Source organism: Phacochoerus africanus, chromosome 6 (genome assembly GCF_016906955.1).
Source record: "Phacochoerus africanus isolate WHEZ1 chromosome 6, ROS_Pafr_v1, whole genome shotgun sequence".
NCBI lineage: Eukaryota > Metazoa > Chordata > Mammalia > Artiodactyla > Suidae > Phacochoerus > Phacochoerus africanus.
In genome coordinates, this window is record NC_062549.1 from 1,152,236 (window position 1) to 1,173,263 (window position 21,028).

Consider the following 21,028-nt stretch of genomic DNA (forward strand, 5'->3'; position numbering starts at 1 on the left):
TCCTCACCCCTACTCGCCCACCCCTCACACACTCACCCCCACTCGCTGCTCCCCCCAGCTGTGCTAGCGTTCGAGGGAGGTGGTGATGGCTGGGCTGCTCCAGCCTGGGGGCCCCGTGGAGGGGCGAGGATGATGCCTGCAGAGGCGGGGGGAGGGCTGCACCTGGGTCTGCAGAGAGGGGTCCCTGCTCTCTTGGGTCTGCTGCCTGCCCCTTCCCAAAACGGTGCTGCCCAAAGACCCTGCCTCCTGTGGCCGCTTGAGCGGGCAGTGCCTGCCCCCTGGTGGCCACCAGGAACCCCCCCCCCCCAACCTGGCGAGGGCACCCCCTCCCACCTCACCCCTCCCTTTGGGGCCAACTCTGAGCCTCACATCTGTGGGATCTGGGGCAAAGTGCCCCTCTGCCACCGCCAGTGTGCAGGCCTGGGGGACACCGAGGGCTCAATCCGAAGAGTCCAGTTTGGTGCCAGAGGGGCAGCTGAGGGGGCCGGGGTGGGCCGGGGCCCCTCCTCTGCTGGACTTGGGTGCAGGAGCATGAGCCGGCCTCACAGACACCAGCCTGTGGGCTGGAGCAGCAGCCTCATGTGCCCAGGCTGGGATGCAGGGTGAGGCAGGGCAGAGCCAGGCCCGATGAGGAGTGGGGGCTGGGCCCAGCCGGGCAGACGGGCGGGTGCAGGCCTGGGTCCCATCTACACCCTCCACCAAGTAAAGGAGGGGTGTCGGGGCCACGAGGCAGGAAGAACATGAGCAAGGATGGCTCCCCGTCCCGCACAGAGCGAGTGAACACAGTGCCTTGGTGGCACGCGGCCTTGGCTGGGACCCCACCCAGAGAAGAGGTGGTGCTGTGGGCACCCCAGACTGCTGTGGGGAGGCAGGAAGGGAGCTGAGGCTGCCCCAGCCTGAGGGGTGCCCAGGAGTCCCCGTGGGCCAAACGGGCACTGGGCTCCGGGCAGACCCAACTCTGTGGGCGGGCGTGGACGGGGAACGGCAGGTGGGGGGTGGGGGGCGGGAGAGCTCAGCTGAGGCCTCAGGAGCCCAGCGTGGGTGCGGGTGGGCTGCAGGCATCAGCTGCCAACTCGTGGCCCCTGCCTGCCCGGCTCCGGGGTCAGCTCCTTCGGGGTCCAAGAGGAGTAGCTGGACACCCGCCCCCGGAAGCTGCCCTCCTCCAGAGGGCACTCGGGGCACACGTGGACAGGGCAGCCCAGAGGCGGCCTCCTGGCCCCTGGGCGGCTGTGATGTTTCCCACGAGGCACCAGCCCCAGCACTGGGCTCAGATACACCTCATCTGACACTGTCTTGAGTGGGCACCCTGGGCACTGGGTGGGCAGCGAACTGGCCCGAAGGTCTTCTGAGGTGGGGGAAGGCACGAGCCGGGTCCTCGGTCCCAGGCAGGCAGAGCCCAGCCCCTCACTCCACCCTGGGCGCCCCGGAGGGTGAGGGCAGGGGCAGCTCGGGGCTAGGGGGCTGCAGACAACCGTCTTCCAGGCTTGCATCTCCCGGCCTTGCGGCCCCAGCCAAGGAGGGGCCTGGGGCTGGCTCGTGTGGGCACTGGTGTCTCCCAGCCACACTCCTTCTGGCTCCTCAGAAGCCCCCCGAGGGCCGGCCGGTGGTCCCCCTGTGCTCGGGACAGAGATGGGCACTGGTCAGTAGCCCTGGCCTGGTCCGCCTGTAGCCAGCCTGGTGCATGGGACAAGGGACGAGGGGGCAACACGTTGGGGGCAGCCGTGCTGAGGGGACAGGGCTCTGGGAGCAGCGCCTCTGCCGGAGCCTCCAGCAGGGTGGGGCTGGTGGCGGGCAGGGGGCCCCGTCGGGCAGGAAGTGCCGCCAGGTGGAGGCGGCAGCACAGGAGGCTGCTGCCTGGACGGCCACCCCAGTGTCCTCCTGGCCTCTGGGACGTCTGGAGGCAGGCCCAGGAGGTAGGAACCCCCTCCCAGGCCCCTGGAGCTCACCGGGCCAGGCTCAGCACTGGGCAGCAGCGTCGCCACCTGCAGGGTCACACCCTCGTCGCCCACACTCTTCAGCTGGGCCACCACCTCCGCGTGCTTCCACCACCGGCACGGCTGCCCGTTCACAGACACGATGTAGCCGCCCTCCTTCAGGCCGGCTGCCTGCAGGGCCACGGGAGGGTTCCAGGGGCCCTGCCTCGCCTCTGGCCGGTCCCACCCGCCCACCTCGGCCCATCGGCCTGCGGGGCCCTTACCGCAGCCTGGCCCCCCGGAACAACCGCCGCGATGAGAACAGGCGCGTCTCCCCGCAGCGTGAAGCCGAAGCCCTCCTCTCCTCGGGCCACATGGATGGGCCCCGCTAGCCGCCAGCGGTTCTTGACTGAGAACACGGACAGGGGCCCCTGCGGGGGTCGGGGGTCAGAGGCCTGGCTGGGCGGCCGCACCTGGAGGAGCCCTGGCCTGGAGCCCCGGGGCCCCCGCCCTGCATCCGGGGCAGAAACCCTGGGGGGTGAGGCCACCACGGAGGGCAGAGCCAGGGTCGGGGGTGCCTGGGAGGGTGCTCACCAGCCGGTGGAAGATGTCAGTCACCTTCACCTGGGAGACGCTGGGAGCTCTGCCCTCCGGCATCTGCTGCGTCTTGGCTGAGGGCGAAGGGCAGGGCTCAGCCCAAGGCTCACGGCTCCAGAGCCCTGGGACGTGGTCGGGGCCCCTCGGCCAGAGCACAGTGGGTGACCCCAGCGCGGCGCGTGCACCTTGGCCCCCTTGCGGACCCGCGGGACCCGGCTGCGCCCCCGCCAAGCAGGAGCCCCAGGGGAGGCCTGGGTGTCTCTGCGCCGCCCCGCCCGGGGCGGGGGGCAGGAACCAGGTGTGGGGAGGGGGAGGCGTGGAGGGGGCTAGGGAGCGAGCCGCCGCCCGGGGCGGGCTTCTCCCAGCTGCCCTGCTCCTTCGAGGGCTGCAGCTCCAGCTCCGTGGGGACTGGGAAGTAATTGGCCGCAACACCCGCCCCCCCCAGGGGCCTGGCCACTCACGCCGGATGTCAGGGGCCTCGGTGGCCTCGAAGAAGTCGTCCTCGAGGTCGAGCTCCGAGTACTTGGCCAGCGAGCGCTGCAGCGCCTGGGCCAGCACGACCTGCAGCAGGTCCACCCTGCGCAGCGCCCGGCACACGGCGTGCAGCCGCAGCGCCTCCTCCTGGCCCAGGATGGCCCGCTTCAGGTGGGCCTTGCCTGCACAGGACCGAGCCGCCACACGCTGCCCGCCTGGCCCTTCCAGGCGGGGCCCCTGCCGCCCCCACCCCCAGATGCAGCCAGAGGAGGGCAGGTGAGGGCTTCTGGCTCATCCTGAGGGCCCCCCGACAGGACCAGGAGGAGCTGTCTCCCACGTTGCCCCCGCCAGCCCAGAACACCGCCCTCACCCAGGGCATCACCCACCAGGCAAAGGGTATCCGGGCCGGCTGGAGACCCCGGACTGGGAATGAAGGGTGGAGTGGGTCATTCCTCCCCCGTCCCTGGGGCCCCTGCGCCCCACCCTCCTCTGGTGGCCGCCTCACCCAGCTTCCTGCGCTCCTCCCACTCCTGGGGCAGGGCGGGGGCCCTGGGCTCTGACGGGGCTGGGGGCCCGAGGAAGACCTGCTCCAGGGCTGGGAGCTCCACCTCGGCCGCCGCTGGGGGTCAGAGAGGGCGGTGAGCCACGGGTGCCCAGAGCCTGAGGGCACTGGGCACGCGGGGCAGGGCACTCACGGGGGCCGTCGCACAGGGCCAGGGCCGCCTGGTAGTGGGCCAGGGCCCGGAAGTACTCGGCCTTCACGAGCACCAGGGTGGTCCAGGGGAAGGGCACGTAGTCCCGGACGGGGGGCTGGGCCATGGCCTGGTGCACCAACCGGTACTCGGCCGCCACCTGCTGGCACACACGGGACAGTGGGGCCTCCCGCGAGCAGCAGCCGCCCGCCCCGCCGCCCACCCCCGAGTCCCAACAGCCGCCTGCCCCGCCGCCCACCCGAGTCCCAGCAGCTGCCCTGCCCCACGCCCCGTGCCGAGCTGAGTGTCTGACCCCAGTGAGGCCCCAGAAGCAGGGACTCAGGACCCTGGGGGCCTGACCAGGCCCACAGAGCCCAGGACAACAGCTGGCTTTGGGAGCCCCCTGGGCCCCTCAGCTCCAGCCAGCACCCCTGACCCAGGCCTGCTGCCCACTGAGCAACTGCAGCTGGCCGGCCCGTTTTCCCGGGATGCGGGCTCCCCACCTCACCTGGGCGGCCTCCTGAGCCAGGTGCAGCTGAGCCAGGCAGGTGTGGGGGGCCGCGGGGGGCTGCAGCGAGAGGCCCTCGAAGACGCACTCCTGGGCCTGAGCCGTCATGAGCTGCTCCAGCACCAAGAGCGACCCAGGGCTCATGTCCGGGCTGGGCGCGTGGGAGAAGTTCTCCCTCAGGAGGCTGAAGACCCCTGCAGGGGGGGAGGGGGCTCGCAGCGGCGCAGCAGGGCTGCCCCAGCGCAGGCTGCAGGAGCGCCCTCTGCGCCCCTCCGTGTGCTGAGCCTCTCAGGCTGGGGCGCCCTCCTCCCCGCTCCCACACCCCGGCCACAGAGACGTGGCTCTGCCACAAGCGCCTGGAAGCAGGGTGGGCCAGGGTCTGGGCGCCCTCACCAGCAGCCCTCCGAAAGGCCTCCACGGCGCGGCTGGTGCCCTGCGGGCTGGAGCGGTCCTGGCGGGCCCCCATCTGGGTGTGGAGGGCGCCGATGTTGAAAAGCACACTGCCCTTCTCGAAGGCCAGGGCCCGCTGCTGGGCTGGAACCCCGGTCAGTGAGTCGTACCTGCAGGGATGGGTCAGGTTGGGCAGAGTTCACGACAGCGGGGAGTCCCGGGCGTGGCCCAGGGCACCCACCCACCCACCCTGCCCCTACCAGTGGAAGAGCGGCCCGAGGTTCCTGGCAGGGGTGGCAAAGCGAGCCTCCAGGAAGCAGAGCTGGTGGTAGTAGGCCGTGAGCAGCTCCAGACCCGCCTCGCTCCGGCTGGGGGTCCGCGTCGCCTGCCGGGAAGAAGTCGCCTGGGTCCCACCAGCCCAGCCCAGCCCAGCCTGGAACCCCCTGGATGCACAGCCCCACGGGAACACCCCGGCGTCTAGGGGTGAACGTGGCCACACCTGCCTGCCCTGGGGCTGCTGGGGACCACATGTGCCACCCCAGGGGACAGTATAGGGCCCTGGGGCAAGAGGCTCCGGCAGGGTCCCCGAGGGGGACCGGACCGAGCAGCCAGAGGACAGAACTTCCCGGTGTTCGAGGAGCTTCCCTGGGTGGGGACTGAGCCCCACCGAACTGCCTTGATGGATCTTTCACCTGTGGCTGGGAGGACCCCACCCACCTGCCGCAGGTCCTCCAGCTCCCTGACTTCGGCCTCATAGGAGGCGCTGTCCTCTCCGAAGTGCTCTGAGATCAGCTCCTGGTTCAGAGGGACAGGTGCCACACTGCCCGGGGTCTCCCAGACCAACACGGGGCAGGGGGGCCCCGGAGGAGGGCTGAGGCTGGGGTGCACAGTGATGGGCCTGCCCCCCCACCCCAAGAGCCAGCGATGTTCCTTCTGGAATGTCCTCATCAACCCCCTCCCCCTGACAGGCCAGGGTCCTGAGTCCTGGGCCAAGGTGGCCTCCCCCTGGGCCTAGTGGGCAAGCTGCCTGCGGCAGCCTGGCTCCCGAGCCCCCACTAGGACCCTGGAACGAGTGGGTTTCTCAGTACGGGCTGACTGGAGGGGGTGGCCTCCCGCCAGCAGGACTCTCAGAGAGAGACAGGGACCCTGTAGCTGACACCCTTCCCAGGGCGCAGAGCCCACTGGATCTAAACCCCTGCAGCCTGGGGCGGGGCCTGGCAGCTCCGGGTCAGACCCTTCTTCCTTCCGGGCCTCAGAGTCTCCAAGGGCCCAGTGAGCAGGCTGGACCAGGAAGCCTGCGAGACCCCCAGACCCCGGAGCTCAAGGCCAGTACCCACCTTCAGGGGTGTGGCCCAGTCCAGCTGTTTGGTCTCCTTCAGCCCCAGGGGGATCATGGGGACAGTGATCCCGTCACTAGAACGAGAAGGACAGAACCCAGGCTCTAAGGCGGACCCGCTGTCCCCAGGGGCCAGCGTCCCCCTGCTCCTGCTCCTGCTCCAGGTGCCACACCTCTCCTGGTTCTGGTACACACGCACCCCTTCGTGCTCTGCTGGATCACGTCCCCCCAGACGTGCGTCCTGGTCGGTTGGGGATGAGGCGTGGGGTCCATCCTTCATCCGGCGAGCACGCACCCTTACCTCTCAGGCAGCTCGGCATCGGCGTTGCCATCGAGCCCCTCCAGCTCCTCCTTCAGCAGCTGCAGGCTGGAGTTGACGTAGCTCAGCTCCAGGGCCACGGTCTCTCTGACCCGGGCGTTGCTGGTGGCCCTGGGGGCAGCCAGGCTCAGGTGAAGCCCCAGCTCTGCAGATGGACCCCTGCCCCAGCCTGGGCGCCAGAGCCCACTCCCAGAGTGACGAGCCAGCGGGCTCAGACCCTTAGGGGGACAGCAGCGGGGTCCGGAGTCCAGCACTCACCAGATGACCTCACCCTTCTCTGAAACCCCCTGTGGTTCCCGCGGATTCCTGTCCACACGTGCGTGTCATGACACTGGCCCGAGCACATCGCATCAGAGGCAGGACTCCCAGGGCATGAGTGGCCTCTGCCACCTCCCTCCCCAGGGGGAGGGCGGTCCCTAGGAAGGCGGGGGCGGTCCCTAGGAAGGCGGGGCTGCTAAGGAAAAGGAGGGCCCCCTAGAGCCCTGTCCTGGAGCTGGCTCTGCGCTCACTGGCTGTGGCTTGAGCAGGCCTGGGCCTCGGGCCATCACCTGTAGCCCAGGCATGTGTGAAGGGCTGGGCACACGTGCTGCTATGCACCTCCCCGGTCGGAAGGACTGTTTCCCGGGTCCTCGGGACGCCTGTCACCTGCCGCTAAAAAGTGCCCCGGCTGGTCGCCATTGCATCGGAGCCTCCCACACCGCACGGGGTGTGGATACCCGCTCCAGCCCAGCATGGCCCTCGGCCGGCACTGAGCTCACCCCTGCCAGTGAGGCCCCCCAAGGTGGGAGCTGGCTGCCCCAGCCCCTAGAGGGAGAGCCAGCCCTGCCTCCTGGGAAGCCACAGTCACGGACTCACATGTGGACCGAGAACAGGCAGCCACCGGGGTCACTGCCCTGCCCCCTTTACGCAGGGTGGGCCTGGCTCGCAGGGGGCCTCTGGGAACGCGGCACCACTCTCCTGCGGGGCAGGGGTGGCAGCAGGTACCCCAGGCAGCCAGCACGCACCTGTACAGGTTCTCGGCCCCTGTCCGCATCCGTAGCTCTTTGTTGATCTGCTGGTGGATCCGGGCCCTGCGGCTCTGCAGGGGGTCCCGCTGCATCTGCGCCAGGTGATCACAGCCCTGCAGAGAGGCCGCAGTCATGGGGGCCGGGCCTGGAAGGACGGGGCCCCAGGAAGAAGTTGGGCACATCTGCTGGGGCTCTGGGACTCAGCAGCCCAGCCTGGAGCCCCCACCAGGAGACAGCCGACTGCCCAGCACACGTCCTCCAGCACTTGCGAATTCCTGGCGTGACCCCCACGACCCATCTCGCCCTCGCAATTACTCCAGGCCACACGTGTTTAGGTGGGGGGGGGTGACAGCCAAGGTGCTCACGGAGAGTGATCTTTCAGAGGAAGCGTGCCCTGTGGTCACACACATACACACACACGGCCGTTTCAGACCCCGTGGGGACTCCAGCCTGTCCCAGCCCCATGCGAGGGGCACTCTAAACAAGGCTCCTGGTGCACGGCCACCTTGGACAACAGCCCAGCATCTCCAGACGCCAGCATTCTCCGGAGAGGTCAGTCAAGGAGGACTTCCTACAGGAGGAGGCATTCTTCTGGGACTTGAAAGACAGAAGGCTTCCAAGTGGTCCTAGGTGTTGAGGAGAGAACCTGCACCCACTGACCAACGGGATAGAGCGCAATCAGCCAGGAGGACTCCCACTCTGGAGCCCTGGGCAGGCCCTCATCTGGAGGTGGACGCGGGCTGGTGTCCCGATGGCACCCAGAAGGGACAAGACAATACAGCCTCCCCCTCCCCGCTCCACCCTGCTGGCTGGCTGTCTTCCCACAGGCCCTTCTCTGTGGTGCCTCCTGTGCCCACTCAGGGCTCAGGAGGGATGAGCCCAGGGTGTGAGCGGTCACCCCCTGCCGGGAGGCCTGAGACTCAGAGGCAGGGGCAGGCCCCGCCGAAGCCACACCCCTCTCCCTCCAAAGGTCCCGCTGCAAAGCTCCAGCAGGTTCTCAGGGCTGCGGGGCAGCATGACCATCCGCCCGGGGAGCAGGGCCGCACTCGACTCGCTCACTTGGTCTCCTGTGTCAAGGGCTCCTGGAGAGAAGTGTTGGAGGCCGGAGACCGCGGGGTCTCCAGGGAGCTCTGTGGCCAGCACCCCTCAAAGCCTTGCCACCCTAACTCTCCCTGCTGGCGGCAGGCTGGTTGTGTAACCTGGGCGGGCTGAGAGCCACTCTCACAAGTGGTAAAGGGATCTGCCAGCTCGCCCACTTATGGCAGAACCCCCACCTCTGATAAGGCAGCGACCCCAACACACCCTCACTGCTGCGGCCCCGACGGGTGAGGGTCTAGTGGATCCCCCAGAATCCCCAGGAGAAAAATGCCATGGGCAGTGGCCAGAGCTGGCAAAGTGTGGGGATAGCTGTGCCAGCACGGGTCTAGGAACAAACCTGCAGGACGGTGGGCAGGGCCAGGCCGCATGCCCCCACCAGGCAGGTGGCATGGGACTGAAACCCCTCGTGGATATGGATGCCCAAAGCCTGGAATAAGCACTGGGGCAGCCTCACGGTGACCCCCAGGGGAGAACCGGGCTCCGGGCTGCAGAGTGAGACAGCCAGGGTGCCTCCTCTTTCCCGAGCACGGACTCCAAAGGTCTCCAAACAACCCCCCCCCAACCCCCCCAGCGGTCAGACTTCAGAAAGAGGCAGAGGTGCGGGTGAGGAGAGACAAACACCCAGATGGGAAGTCCTCCAGCCACTTCCTATACCCAGGAAGCTTCAGCCGCCTGTCTCTAGGCCTTTCATCAAACAGAGATGAGTGCCCGGGACAAAGTTGAACGGCCCTAGGGAAGAGAGCAAAGCTAGGAAACGAGTGCCGGCACGAGGAGCAAACATGAGGGCCACGGGCTGCAACGGACCCAAGCCCAATCGCTGCCACAGAAGCGGTTCCTGGAGCGTTGGAGAAAACCACAAGCTGGGCTGGCGCTCCCACCGGTTTCTGGTAAGCGCAGGGCGGAGGTGGGGGGGGGGGGTGTCCCCAAACGGGAGGGAGAAAGAGGAGCACTGGCAGCCAGCCAGCCAACCCGGCTCTGGCTCCGCATGGAGCCCTGGGTTCCCCAGCAGTAAGACCACCTTGCCTCTAGGGGCGAGTGAGATTCTCGGGGACCGGGTGGGTCCGCCCCCGCCCCCGACACTAGCGGTGCGCTCAGATGGGAAAAGCCAGCGTGGGCTCCACAGCCCCGCCGGTGGCAGACAGCCACAGGAGCCGGCTGGGTCTGGGACCCCTCCTCCCGGCGCCCCCTGCCCCCGGGAGCGCCCACCTTGCGGGAGCTGCCAGCCGCCTGCAGCTGAGTGCTCTCCTCGCCAGCGACCTGGCCATCTGGCCTCTCCTCGGGGACCATCGCCGCCCGCTGCTCGGGCCACGCCCACCTGGAAGCCGATCCCGGCGCAGGGACCCCCGGCGCGCGGGATCCCGCACTGTACTCTTCTCCCGGTGGCCGCCAGGCCGGGTGGAGAGGCGGGGCGCTAGCTGCCGGGCGTGCGAAACTTGTCCAATCGGCGGCGGCAGCGACTCTGACAGACGGAAGCTTCGGCCAACCAGAGCCCGAGGGAGGTGGCTCCGCGGCCAGACCCCGCCCGCCTGCTCCCGAGGAGCCCGGAGGCGGGGGGTGGAGGGGGATGCGGTCGCCCCTGGCAACCGCCGGCGGCGGAAAAGGGAAAAACAAGGCGCGGCGCAGGGCCCTGGGCAACGCGGGTTTCACCCGCCCAGCGGCGGGGCCTCGGGGCGCCGCTCGTAAAGATTCGCCAAGGGGTGGTTAACAGTTTTGCTGGAACAAGCGCCCGTGCAGGTCTTGATGTCCGCTTTTCTCTCAGCGCCGGGACCCAGGTTTCGGCCTGGCCACAGTGCTAACAGCGGTTGGCGCTCTATTGTCATGCCTCTAGATCCTGCTTCCAGAACCTGCCCCTGGAACCCGCCTCTGGAGCCCACCCTTCAGAACGTCCAAAACCCACCCCAAGAACCTGCTGCAGAACTCGCCAGTACAATCTGCTTCCCGAATCATCTTACTTTCACAGCCCGCTTCTAGAACTGACTTGCCTCCGGGACCAGCCTGCCTGCAGAGCCGGCCTGCTTCCAGAATTGGACTCTTTCCGTGCCCTGCTCTCCTGGTGGGTTTGCCCCAGCGTCTGGCTCCTTTCCTGACTTCTCCAGGTATGGTGACTCTGGAACACACTCGTTTCATGCCCGGCTCACCTCAGGGAAGAACACACCCCTTGTAGGGGCAGGAACACCAGAGCATAAGCAGTAACGCAGCTAATCTTTATCACGTTGCCCTAAAGTTCCAGCCTTGCCATCTTCGCCATCACCTGGGTTCCTGCCACGCCTCCGGTCTTCCCCACAGGCTCGCTTGATCCTGCAAATCCTGTGAGCTGAGCTGCTTGGGCCGCCCTGGCCATCTGCAACAATAACTACGAAATAAGGGAATCGTTAACTCCCGGGAAAATAAAAAATACCCAGAGACGTATTTGACCTGACTCAGCGGTGTACCTGACTGTCCTGTGGCATCTTGACCCTGGACAGCTTTAACGAGTTTCTGTGGGGAGGGGAGAGGTGAAAGGTGAAGAAGTGGGTGAGAGAAGTGCCTCGTCCTCCTGAGGCTAAATCAATAGATAAGGCCTGAATTAGAAGCAGAATTCCAGAGGCAGACGCTTGTGGTTGGAATTGCGGAATTTGCAATGGTGGCATTCAACACCGCATGGGCAGCTCAGCGACTTAGGGGAGGTCGCCTCGGGGAGGGCAGCGGGGTTCTGGAGGAGGCTCCTGTTTGGCCGAGTGGTTCCTGTAGAGCTAAGGTTGGTGCGACGCTGCATCTTCTATAACCAGACAGTCCTAAAGCTTGTGTTTTTCAAGAGTGGGTGTCTAGGAGTTGACAAGAAAAAGCATCCCAAAGCGGAGTTCCTTTGTGGCACAGCGGCTAAGGATCCGGTGTTGTCGCTGCCGTGGCTGGGGTCCTGCTGTGGTGTGGGTTTGATTCCTGGCCTGGGACCTCCCCACCCCCCCAAAAAATCTTTCATTTTATGGGAGCTTATCACTATATGATATGTATATGTGAAATAAGTATTCTCAGCCAAGAAAATAGGAGGAAGAAAAAGCTAAAGAGGAAAAGCTAGGAATGCTCGTTGTGGCCCTGCGGGTTACAGACCCGACATTGTGTCTTTGAGGATTCGGGTTTGATCCCTGGCCTTGCTCAGTGGGTTGAGAATCCAGCATTGCCACAAGCTGTGGTATAGGCTGCGGACGCAGCTTGGAGCCTGCGCGACTGTGGCTGTGGTGTAGGCTGGCAGCTGTAGCTCCGATGAGACTCCTAGCCTGGGAACCTCCATAGGCTGCGGGTGTGGCCCTAAGAAGACCAAAAAAGTTGGTCAGTCCCTCAGAGGCACAATCTGGGACAAAGAGATTCTCGCGGCTGGGCTTCGCCTCTGACTGCTTGAGACTGAGAGGCGTGAGGCCCTGGAGGCCCTGAGCCGTGACCTTCGGTCTCTCGAGGGGAGGCCACGTTGCTCCTCCCCTGGGCTCATTTCCAGGGAGGAAGGCGGAGCAGGAGGAAAGCCAGATGTCCCCAAAGCTCCCCCAGATCTTTGTCACCCGGCCGCACGTGGCTGCGGGAGAGGCTGGGGAGGTGTCGGCCTTGCTGCCATGGGCCGGCCCGAACGCAGTGGGGGTTCTGTCTGGCAGGGGAGCCAGAGTGGGCTTGGCTTCCCAGAAGGAGTGGCCGCATTGGAGTGAAAGCACAAATACACCACATTCAGAAAGGAAAGAGAGCAATGAGCGAGACGGGGAGCTGGCACAGACCATGGGAGGACGTTGTGCCAGTAGACGGGCCGGGCCAGAGAAGACGGGCGGCTCTGTACCCAAACACACATGGGAAGGGGGGGAGCGAGTAGACCAATGACCGTGGAATCAGGCGCTGAGAGGGGCGCCAGGTGCCAGCAAGTCCGTCCAGTCCAGATAACAGCTGCCTGCTGTGCTGCTCAAAGGCCCCCAGCCTGTGGAGGGGACCGAGGGCCATGGAGCAGCCGGCCAGGGTAAGGTGCCCACGTCTCCTTAGACGTGGGGACACTGCCCTGATTTCACACACGCAGCTCAATGACAGATCCTGTTGTTGACGGGTCCTGTCCAGTTGCCCCTCCCCGGTCACTACAGAATTCACAGGCTCAGGGAAGGATGGCCAAGCAGCCCCAGAGGGCAGAGACACTGCTGGCGCCTCTGGGTTGTCACGGCAGGGTTGGAAGCATGTTGGGGGCTGTGTGGGTCAGGAGCTGGGGGAGGTTAAGCACCTGCCACGCCAGGGAACCCTGCACCATCACCATCCAGCCCCAAATGCTGGCGGGACACAGCAACCCACACTGGTCCCCTTAGTCCCCTTCCTTCAACCGGGGGTCACCTGATGCCCGGGGGCCGAGGATGCAAGTGTAGCCAGTTGGACAAGATGGGAGTCTTCAGGGGGCTCCAGGGAGGGCGACCTCCTCCGACCCCCACCCTGGAGCTGTCGTGGCCGCATGCCACCCCAAGGCTTGTGGGGGAACCCGAGGGTGGCAGAGAGCCCTGGCCCTGCTCCCCTGACTTTGGGTCTGGGGACATAACCAGTCTCTTCTCCTTCTCAGTCACTTGGAGGTGGGCTTGCTGATGTCTGAAGCCCAAATTGTCCCACACCCAAGTTCCTGTTGCAGCTCGTGGGTTAAGAACCAGACAGTGTCCGTGAGGACACGGGTTCGATCCCTAGCCTCGTTCGGTGGGTTAAGGATCTGGCGTTGCCGTGAGCTGTGGTGTAGGTGGCAGACTCGGCTTGGATCTGATGTTGCTGTGGCTGTGGTGTAGGCCTGTGGCTACAGCTCCCATTAGACCCCTAGCCTGGGAACCTTCATACACTGCAGGTGCAGTCCTAAAAAGACGAAAAAACCAACCAACCAACCAAACAGATTAAAATAGAAAGAGAAGGAGCTGTCTACATTTGATGAAGACAGTGTATCAAATACTACAGATAATGACTATGTTACATATTGGAATTTTAAAACCACTGACATTTATTTATTTACTTATTGTTGTCTTTTTAGGGCCGCACCCATGGCATATGGAGGTTCCTAAGCTAGGGGTCGAATTGGAGCTGCAGCTGCCGGCCTACACCATAGCTCATGGCAATATCGGATTATTAACCCACCGGGCAAGGCCTGGGATCAAACCCACAACCTCATGGTTCCTAATCAGGTTTCTTTTTTGTTGTTGTTGTTGTTGTTGTTGTTGCTATTTCTTGGGCCGCTCCCGCGGCATATGGAGGTTCCCAGGCTAGGGGTTGAATCGGAGCTGTAGCCACTGGCCTACGCCAGAGGCACAGCAACGCGGGATCCGAGCCGCGTCTGCAACCTACACCACAGCTCACGGCAACGCCGGATCATTAACCCACTGAGCAAGGGCAGGGACCGAACCCGCAACCTCATGGTTCCTAGTCGGATTCGTTAACCACTGCGCCACGACGGGAACTCCCTAATCAGGTTTCTTAACCATGGAGCCACGACAGGAACTCCGGCACTGGCATTTAAATCAGGAACAAGATATGAATGCTTGCTACTACGACGGTTCTTCAGAGTAGTTTTGGGGGTTTTTTTCTCTCTTATTTTCCCCCCAGGGCCATACCCTCAGCATATGGAGATTTCCAGGCTAGGGGTGAAATCTGAGCTTTAGCTGCCGGTTTACACCACAGCCACAGCAACTAAGAATCCAAGCCACATCTGCAGCCTACACTGAAGCTCAGGGCAACACCAGATCCTTCACCCACTGAGCGAGACAGGGATTGAACCCGTGTCCTCACAGACACTGGTCGGGTTCCTTACAGCCGAGCCACAGCAGGAACTCCCCGGAAGGCTTTTAAGTTAGGGAAATAATGCGAGAAAACCAAGTATTAGGGGAAAGGAGACAAAATTCTCTTTAGGTTCAGATGACATGATTACTTTTTTTTTTGTCTTTTTGCCTTTTCTAGGGCCACACTGGCGGCATTGGAGGTTCCCAGGCTGGGGTGTAATTGGAGCTATAGCCACCAGCGTACGCCACAGCCCCAGCAACGCAGGATCTGAGCTGCGTCTGCGACCTACACCACAGCTCACGGCAATGCCGGATCCTTCACCCACTGATCAAAGCCAGGGACTGAACCCGAAACCTCATGGTTCCTAGTCGGATTCGTTAACCACTGAGCCACGGCGGGAACTCTTGGTTACATAATTTAAAATCCCAAGAAAATTGGGACTGAACTCAACCCAGAAAACTGTTAGAACTAATTAGAGGAGTTCCCATTATGGCTTAGTAGGCCGGTAGCTGTTGCTCCAGTTCAACCCCCAGCCTGCAGACCTCCACATGCTGTAGGTACATCCCTAAAAAGGAAAGAAAAAAACAATTAGAAAATTTGGAAAGGTAGCTAGTATTTTTTTGGCTGCACTCAGGGCATGTGGACATTCCCAGGCCAGGGATCGAACCTGCACCACAGCAGCCACTCAAGGCCCTGTAGTGACAAGCCAGCCAGATGCCCGACCCACTGCGCCCTTGGGGGATTTTTTTAAGGTAGCTAGTTTTAAGCTACTGTATGTTATGGATTGAATTGTGCCCCCTCTCATATTCCTGTGTCATCACCCACAGGCCCAAGGTGACAGGGCTGGGAGGGGTTTAGGGTTAGAGGAGGTCGTGGGGGTGGGGCCCCCGCGGCGGCATTACCAACGTCACTAGAGAAAAAGACACCAAAGCCTGACCTTTCTCCCCCATCTCCGCCCCTGAGGACACAGCCAGGGGATCTGCCAACCAGGGAGATGAGGAGGAACTGAATCAGCACCTTGATTTTTTTTTGGTCTTTTTGCCTTTTCTGGGGCCACTCCCCCGGCATATGGAGGTCCCCAGGCTAGGGGTCTAATCAGAGCTGTAGCTGCTGGCCTACGCCAGAGCCACAGCAACGTGGGATCCAAGCCGTGTTTGCGACCTACGCCACAGCTCATGACAACACCGGATCCTTAACCCACTGAGCAAGGCCAGGGATCGAACCCGAAACCTCATGGTTCCTAGACGGATTCATTAACCACTGCACCACAACAGGAACGCCGGCACCTTGATCTTGGCTTCAGCCTCCAATGCTGTGAGAAAATAGACTTCTGTTGTTTAAGCCGCCCAGCCTGTGATATTTTTCTGATGGCAGCCTGAGCAGACTAGGAGACCATTTAAAGAATAATTGCTTTCGAGTTCCTGTCGTGGCGCAGTGGAAATGAACCCGACCAAGAACCATGAGCTTGTGGGTGCGCAATCCCTGGCCTCGCTCAGTGGGTTAAGGATCCGGTGTTGCCGTGAGCTGTGGTGTAGGTCGCAGACGAGGCTTGGATCTGGTGTTGCTGTGGCTGTGGTGGACGCCGGTGGCTACAGCTCCGATTCGACCCCTAGCCGGGGAACCTCCACAGGCCACAGGTGCAGCCCTAAAAAGACAAAAAAACAAAACAAAACAAAAAGGATTAATTGCTTTGATTTATTTATTTTTTCCGGCTGCACCTGTGGCATGTGGCAGTTCCTAGACTGAATCCCAACCACAGCTGTAGGCAATGCTGGATCTTTAATCCACAGTGCCACGGGGAACTCCCAAGATTAATTGCTTAAAAAAAAAATCCTAGAAATACAAACTGGGAATTTTTTCATTCAGAAATGGGATAAGATTATAAGATGTTGGCATTCTCGTTGTGCCTCAGCAGTAACGAAACTGACTAGTAATCATGAGGACTCAGGTTCGATCCTTGGCCTCACTCAGTGGATTAAGGATCAGAGTTGCAGTGTAGGTTGCAGATCCGTGGCTCGGATCTGGCGTTGCTGGGATCTGGGGTTGAATACAGGGATTGGCACAAAAGCATGGGGTGTCTAGAGAAGCAGAGGCGGGAGGCGGGCTTGCCCAGAGCCCACCAGGCGGGGCTCCTGCAGACACTGCAAAACCCGGGAGTGTGCACCCAGGAGCCAGGGCTGCTGCTGCCTGTGCCACTGCCTTTGCCTCCCCCAGCACAGCTCTCCCCGGGGTCTCGCTGGAATCCAGCGGGCAGGGAGTCCGGGAAGGTAGTTTTCCGCCTTCCAGGCTCTCTGCTGGAGAGGTGCGTGTTGAAGTGCAGGTGTCAGGCTGGGGACCAACAGCTGGTGGCGTCGTGCCCCGGATATAAGGGACAATGTGTATGAAAACCTGGTGTGCTGCACCAGGAGGCAGGGAAGGGCAGACCGGGCACCAGGGCACACACCTGTGAGGCTTTGGACGGGCAGGTGTTTGAGGGGTTGGTAGTGTGAAGCGGTGACAAGGATAAAGGGACAGCAGCCTGTCCCAGGGGTGGAGAGAGAATGCCTGTGAGGCGTCACGCTTGAACGTGAACGGGCACCGCCGGCCCCTGTGACCCTGCATTTCGAAATCACGGCTGCCAAGTGAAAACGTCGGCGTTGACGCAATAACAGACAAACAAAACCCGAATACGACCCCAGTGGCCCCTGGCAGCGGGCTGGGTTTGGGGTCCTTCAGTTCAAAGCTAAATGTCCAGTGACTTGGTGAAGGCGGTGGCACTTCCGTCGGCTTTCTTTCTGGTCCCAAGTCTCTACGAGGGACGTTGCCGACACTGTTTATTTACATTTGCATTTTTTTCCGAACGAGGGGCAGAGGAGTCAGGCTCTGGAGGCACAGGACTGGCAAAGAATTCCATGACTCATGTGTTTGCTCACGGTTGTGGCACGTGGAGATTCTGGAGTTTTGGTACCCGCCTGTACTGAGAGGGGCCGCGACATACACTGAAGAATAAATAGCCGTGACGCCCGAGGGAGCATGATATACTGCTGGGGGTGCGCCACTTGTCTGTGACAAATGGGGGATCAGGCAGCGCAGGACCACGGGAAGCCTTAATCAATGGTGGTAATAGCCTCCGATGCATCAGCCGTGCGGGTGTCACCAAGGGACCAACGCTGGAGAAGAGTCAACGGAACGTGAAAAAGGAATTGTTTGTAAATACAATCAACAATTTTGTGGTCGTGAGAAAGCCATTCATCTTTTGGAAACCGCCTTCAGTAGAAGATGCACCCGGCTTCCTGGTGAGACGGGGCCATCAATCCCACGCAAGTCACGGGGCCAGTGCAGGGCTGTCAAAGGCTCAGGGAACAGACATTCATATTCATTCTTATTTAAAAGCGAGTTGAGAATCAGTTGGGGGAAAAGGGCCACGGAGAGCCTTGGCTTGCAGAGGGCACATATGAAAGCCGCTGGGGAACAGAGAAAGGTCCGCAGTCTATCCTTGGGGCTCCCGGCCATGGACCCCGGTGGGAGGGGCTCTGTGGGCCCTTCCCGGGCCAGGTCTGCGCTCTCGTCCTCCCGACACGAAGGTGCTGAGTGTCCACGTGGGGAGGGAGGGGGGGTGTCTCTCTCCAAGCAGTGAAGATGGCATGCTTTGGGGTGAAGTCCAAGGAAAGGGGGGAGCCAATTACTGTCCTTGAAAATTTGGCAGAGTAGCCCGGCTCCGTGGGCATTTTTCTGGCCACTTTGGGGACCTAGTTTCATCCTTAGAACAGCAGGAGGTGAGGACACCCAGAGCTGCCCAGAGCTTTGGTGTGAGTAGCTGGCATGTACTGGTCTGATTGTGGGCAGACGGCTGGAGTCCCTGCGTGGCCCTCTCCCCACGTCCCGCCGTCCTCTGCAGCAGATCCCACGGCCAGGTGGGGAGCATGCTGCGGCAGAGCCACGTGTGGTGGAACAGTCATGGACAGAGGGCCGGGCAGGCCAGGAAGAGGAGGAGCGGCAGGGCTGGCTCAAATGCCACCCAGAAACCTTGCGGGGGATGGGGTCCCAGGAGAGCCGGTGACTGAGGCATGTCTCATGCTGCAGACGTCAGCGGGATAAAGCTGGGGAATGTGGGGGAGCTGTCCCAGCAGGGGGTAGGGACAAGGGGCTGCTTTGACGGGGATGAGAAGGGAGACAGAGAAGTGGGTACACTTCTGGGGTGTTCTGTTCTGGGGTGGGGGGATAGGACTGCGAGCAGCTGGCTGTGGGGTCGGGACGACCGAGGGGCTGGCTGGCCTTTAACACAGGGACAAACAGTCCAACCACAGTAACGGGAGAAGGCAGAGGGATGGGCAGGCAGGCAGGAGACAGGACCAAAGGTGGGAGGATGTGGATGCCCCCTGTGGGCCCTTTCTACCTGTCGGTGACTGAGGAAGCAAGGCCCCCGCTGAGGACGGGCCCAGGAAGCTTGCTGCAGGTCCCAGGAGTGGGGGTAGGGGGGGTGGGGGAGGTGGGGGGGATGGCTAAGGACAGGGCGTGGGGCTCGGCGGGGCGAGGGCTCTGGCTGTCCTGTGGCTGCACAGAAGGCAGAGGGCGGGTTTGAGCAGGTTTAAGGGGTGAGAGGGCATGGGCAGCCTTGCCATCTAGAAGAAAAATGCGTAATTTTCAGGACTCCTTCCTTTGTGACCTAATGCAGAAAGATTCAGATTCTGGGTGGAGGTAACTCTCATGTCACAACTGAATATCATGCTGTCACACGGTTTGGGGTATAATTTATAAAAATTTTTTGACACCTGCCCAGTCAGTCAACAGACAACAAAGCTCCTATCCCAAACCCGGGACCTCCTCGACATAGCTACCTCCGAAAGTATATATCATCAGAAAATATGCATCATTTATTTACCAAGCAAAAAAGGGGCATAATTCAGTGGAACCAAAGCTTCCTTTTCCCTGAAAACCTGTTTCTGTTTTCCACGTATGACTAATTTTTAATCTCAGTGACTGAGCGGCAATGCCATTGTCGCTGGTGCTGACAACGGGGTTTTTAAGAAGCATGTGATAGATGTCGCCTTCATGGCATCCTTTTTTGGTTATCGTTCCTCTGGCGTTCGGAATAAAATGAGTTCGGCTTCCGTGGGGCTTGAGCAAATCCAGGCGCAATTGTAGATGAGATGCCATCTTTATGCAAAGCCGCCGCATCACATGCTCAGCTGGCAGTGTGTGAGGCCGTCGACGCGGCAGAAGGCTTCCGACTGGCCATTACTCACCAAAGCAGGAAAACAGCTATTTACCTAACGTCCATTTGTTAAGAAGGCAGGCAAACGGCATCTTTAATAACCTCAAACAAACGCACCAAATTGTAAAACGGGGAGCATGTTTTAACCATCGCCACCGTTCCCCCCAAAAGTGTGCTTTTAGGCCGTTTGACTGTGATGGGGCTTTAGGGTCAGAGGACAGCCCCCCCCCCCAACTCCTCCTGTTCCACCTCCCACGATCCTCAGCGGCCATCCGCACTGCCGGCCCTCATTGCACCAGGCAATGGGTGTCCTGCGAGGCTCCCTTCCTCAAGACCGTCCTGCCCATCGAGGCCCATTCGTGGCTTTAAATGCAACGGCAGCCTGTTGTTATCGTCCCTAACCTGGCACTGCCCCCAGGGCCTGCACCTTCACATCCATGCCCCACGGGGCCGTCCCACAGCCCCACACGCAGGTGCACGCACGTGCTCACACCCCTGGGAGACTCGGGCCCGGGCCTCACTGGCCCCGCCCCTCCCACGGAGGCCCCGCCCCGCCCCCTGCCGACGTGAGCACGTCCCCGCCCCGCCCCTCACCTCCCCTTGAGGCCCCCCCGCCCACGCACTTGCACAGCCTGCCTTCCCAGCGGCCCCCGCGCGGCGTCGAGGTGCGGCACGTGGGGGCGACGCTGCGCACGCGCGGACTTCATTGCGGGGCGGCGGGCTCGTGGCGTCGTTGCGGTCGCTGTGGGTCCCAACCGCGAAGAGCTGCAGGTGGGACGGCCTGAGGGCACATCCCCCCTTCCCTGCAGGACCTGCGGTGGCCCGCAGGGGCCTCCTGCTTCCACCCTGCGCCTGACCGACGCTCCCAGGAGCATTTCCGCTGGGTTCCCTGGGCTCCAGTCCTTGCCTGGGGCCGCCCTGGAGTCCACCTTAGGGGCTCGGTTGTCCGCCTGAGCCCTGATCCGCCTGCCTTTTCCTATCACCTGCCTCCTCGTGCTCATCTTGCAACACCTCGAGTTTACAGCTTTTTTTCCCCCCTTTTCTGTTTGGCGGATGCATCTGAAGTCATGAAGACTCACTCAGCCAGAATTGGCAAATGGGCTGTTTTCAGTGAGGTTTATGCTTGCATTTCAGATGGTTAATTGTGATATTTAAAAATTTCAAGATGACATATAAAGCACAGGAGAATGTTCCTAGAGAGACTAATTCTGTAATGGTGGGTCAGGAATGATTGGCACGTCCTGGCGCAGCGGCTCCGTGGAGACTTCGCCAGCAGTGTGCCTTTGCTTTGCTCTTGGTTGTGGGTTGATGAGGTCACTGTTGCTGTTTGGGAAGTAGACTCAGCCAGTGGGACCACCAGCCACGAGTAAGACAAGAGGGGGACTGTCCCAGCCACGTGGGCCCAGGATAACCTCCTGGAGGACTGACCTGCTGCCTCCTTGGTCTCCTCTGTGATGGTCTCAGCTCTGTGTTTTCTTATAGTTGAAGACACACAATTATGGATACAGAAGAGGTAATGGGAGACGGTCAAACGTTCGATTTGAAGCTGTTCTCGGTGAAGGATAAGCTTGTCCCCACAAGGTAAATGAACACTTCTGGAGAGAAGTGGCCTTTGCTGGGCAAATCGTGCTTTTATTTTATTTTTTTTTAGGGCCACACCCACGGTATATGGAAGTTCCCAGGCTAAGGGGTGAATCGGGGCTGCAGCCGCCAGCCTACACCACAGCCACAGCAAGGCCAGATCTGAGCTGTGTCTGC

The 21,028-nt window shown here is 62.0% G+C and overlaps 1 protein-coding gene and 1 long non-coding RNA gene across 2 annotated transcripts; one reads left to right on the forward strand and one right to left on the reverse strand.

The window, feature by feature from the left end:
• Positions 1 to 334: 334 nt before the first annotated feature.
• RHPN1 (rhophilin Rho GTPase binding protein 1) lies at positions 335 to 9,718 on the reverse strand. Its single transcript, XM_047785546.1, has 15 exons — positions 9,541 to 9,718; positions 7,234 to 7,349; positions 6,212 to 6,340; positions 5,912 to 5,987; positions 5,292 to 5,369; positions 4,835 to 4,959; positions 4,578 to 4,744; positions 4,185 to 4,378; positions 3,680 to 3,836; positions 3,490 to 3,603; positions 2,972 to 3,166; positions 2,508 to 2,584; positions 2,198 to 2,344; positions 1,947 to 2,105; positions 335 to 1,612 (listed from the first exon to the last, which is right to left on the reverse strand). The coding sequence occupies exons 1-15, from the start codon at positions 9,619 to 9,621 to the stop codon at positions 1,454 to 1,456; spliced, it is 1,974 nt and encodes a 657-aa protein (XP_047641502.1). The 5' UTR covers positions 9,622 to 9,718; the 3' UTR covers positions 335 to 1,453.
• A 197-nt stretch (positions 9,719 to 9,915) lies between these two features.
• Positions 9,916 to 10,743, forward strand: LOC125130144 (uncharacterized). The gene is made up of 2 exons (XR_007135650.1): positions 9,916 to 10,068; positions 10,163 to 10,743. It is a non-coding gene; the product is annotated as an uncharacterized LOC125130144 (long non-coding RNA).
• The last annotated feature ends 10,285 nt before the right edge of the window (positions 10,744 to 21,028 follow it).